At 33.9% G+C, this 2,324-nt stretch overlaps 1 protein-coding gene across 1 annotated transcript in view; it reads right to left on the bottom strand.

Annotated features, from left to right (window-relative positions):
• The window catches only part of Lrp2 (LDL receptor related protein 2), a 207,114-nt gene that overhangs the window by 135,098 nt on the left and 69,692 nt on the right, over positions 1-2,324 (bottom strand). Inside the window, exons 11-12 of the mRNA XM_023719208.1 lie at positions 1,583-1,752; positions 315-538 (exon numbers count right to left, since the gene is read on the bottom strand). Coding sequence (XP_023574976.1) covers positions 315-538; positions 1,583-1,752 — 394 coding nt within the window. The remainder of the gene's footprint in view (positions 1-314; positions 539-1,582; positions 1,753-2,324) is intronic.

The raw sequence follows: 2,324 nt of genomic DNA, 5'->3' as shown, positions 1-2,324 counted from the left end.
CACACACACACACACACACACACACACAAAAGTAAAAAAAAATAGATTTAATGATGTGGCATATACTAAGAATGTTTCAGAACCCTAAAATATCAGGTAATACACCAATAGATGTGTTCAGACTACACATCTTAGATGGAGTTATATTTAGTAAACTCCTATGAATACGGCCATAAAATAAACAGAGGTTCTACAGTGAAAAGCCTAACAGAAATTAAAATTAAGCTCCAGTCAATTCATTGGATGCTTATACCATTTAGGGAGAGAGACGAAATTTTAAAAATGCAGGACTTGGAATTGTTCACATTACTTACCCAATGGTTGGGTCCACAGCAATTCCTCTAGGGTGCCCCAAGTTTTCAGCTATCAGGGTCACCCGGTGGCTTCCATCCAAGTTCACCACATCTATGCGGTTGACCTTGGTCTCTACGATGTAAAGTTTATTGTTAACCCAGTCCACAGCTATATTCTCTGGCGCCTCAACAGAAACACTGAGAATTTCTTGGATCGTTAAACTGTTAATGTCAATTGAAAAAACCTGAAAGAAAAATCAAAATTATTGTTCTCCAGCATGAATTTTTATTCTTAAGCATTTCTTTAAAAATTCAAAATTATTACTCTTAACCTTTTTTGTTACTCTATTTTATAGAAATTAGTCATTTGGACCTTAGGAACAAATTCACTGGAGGCTTACTATTTATTTAGATCACAAGGTTCCTGGAAGAAAACATTCTTTTTTCAAAGCGTAAGTGAAGAAATACAAAATTTACTTTTGGTTTTCCTTTCCTTAGCCAGCATTTCCAATTCTTGGTGGTTATCAAAAGTTTAGTTAAAGACTTGAATTTTTTGAGGGGAGAAAGGTTTATTTTGATAATTAATGATTCTTAGTTGTAATTAAATCAACATTGCTAGTAATCCAAATTCTCAATCTTTAGAAATTTTATGCATGTTATCATGTAAGTGAATTAGAATTTTAATAATGGTATAAAGAATGTAAGAGGAATAAATACATAAAATTGTCTAACTCTTTAGGAACCTCTACAATTTATGTTTTAAAAATCTCCATTGCATTACTCAAAGTTGACGTTAAAACCATCACACTTTTCACATAAAATAGCATAATACACTTTTGGCTGCTAAACAAAATACTGTCAATATTTCTTACCCAATCCTCAATTACAGTTCCACTTAGAAGATGCAGGTAGAAATCTGATTTTTATCATCCAAGAAAGCAGAGTGCATTTTACATATAAATGATCAAGTTTCAAAAATTACTACCAAATATCTATCCAGATTTGAAAGAATGTCTACTATTTCTTTTAATTAGGCTTTTGGACTCCTTTTCGAATAAAATTAAAAGTTGCTCAAGGCTACTCCATATAATAGGCTGCTTTGTTTAACAGGCCACATGTAATAGTATAGCATGGAAAGGTACTGATTAACATAAACTATCTCAAGGGCCTTTTTTGTTACAAAACAAAGGAACTTTCCCTTCTATTCCCCTAAAAATGAACACCTATCAACACTCTGGGCCTGAGGTTCTACTCAGCTACCAAGCCATACTCTTGAAATCTCTGTTTACCTTATCTTCCACGGGGTCTGTCCAAAAGACTTTGTGCTCCCGGTAGTGAAAATCCAAACCCAAGGCTACACCACGATTTTGAGAATGTACTAGAATCTGGAAGCTCCTTCCTTCAATATCACCAATTACCAAATCCCGGCCATTGGAGAAGATAACAGAGGCCTCGGGAACTAAACATGAAATAGGAAAGCATTACCACTCCTTCAGGTGCGCAAGGCATTGCAAGTGATGCATGTTCTGCTTTTTCAAATCTTATTGAGTCTAAAGTAAACCTGAGAAAACTAGCTGACAGTCATTCTACCCATTTTACAGATAAGCAAACTATGGCACAAGATGCTTAACAAAGCATTCAAAACCATAGTAATTTAGGAACAGAGAATGGCAAGAATTCAAGTGTCTAGACTGTTAGTCCACTGCCCTTTCATTAATAATAAAAAGAATACTGGAGGCACTTCCAAAAATACTTGGTGATATAGGCATCTTACCTCTGTGTGCAACTTTAGATTATGTTAAACACAAAATATGTTTTTAAAATTCCTGTAAAAAAAAAATAGCAATGGTAGACCAAAGCCAGCTCTGTCTATTGCACTCCTAAATATGCAAAAAGACGCAGGAATGTTATTTATTGTGGTCTTGCTTGCAAAAGTTAAAGATAAAAATTATTTGAAAGTTCATCAGTAGAGAACTAAGTAAATTATATGCATATAAAAATGGAGTATCATGCCACTATTAAAAAAAAAAA

This window comes from Octodon degus, unplaced genomic scaffold, assembly GCF_000260255.1.
Source record: "Octodon degus isolate 3935 unplaced genomic scaffold, OctDeg1.0 scaffold00065, whole genome shotgun sequence".
NCBI lineage: Eukaryota > Metazoa > Chordata > Mammalia > Rodentia > Octodontidae > Octodon > Octodon degus.
This window is presented reverse-complemented; position numbering and strand designations above follow the sequence as displayed.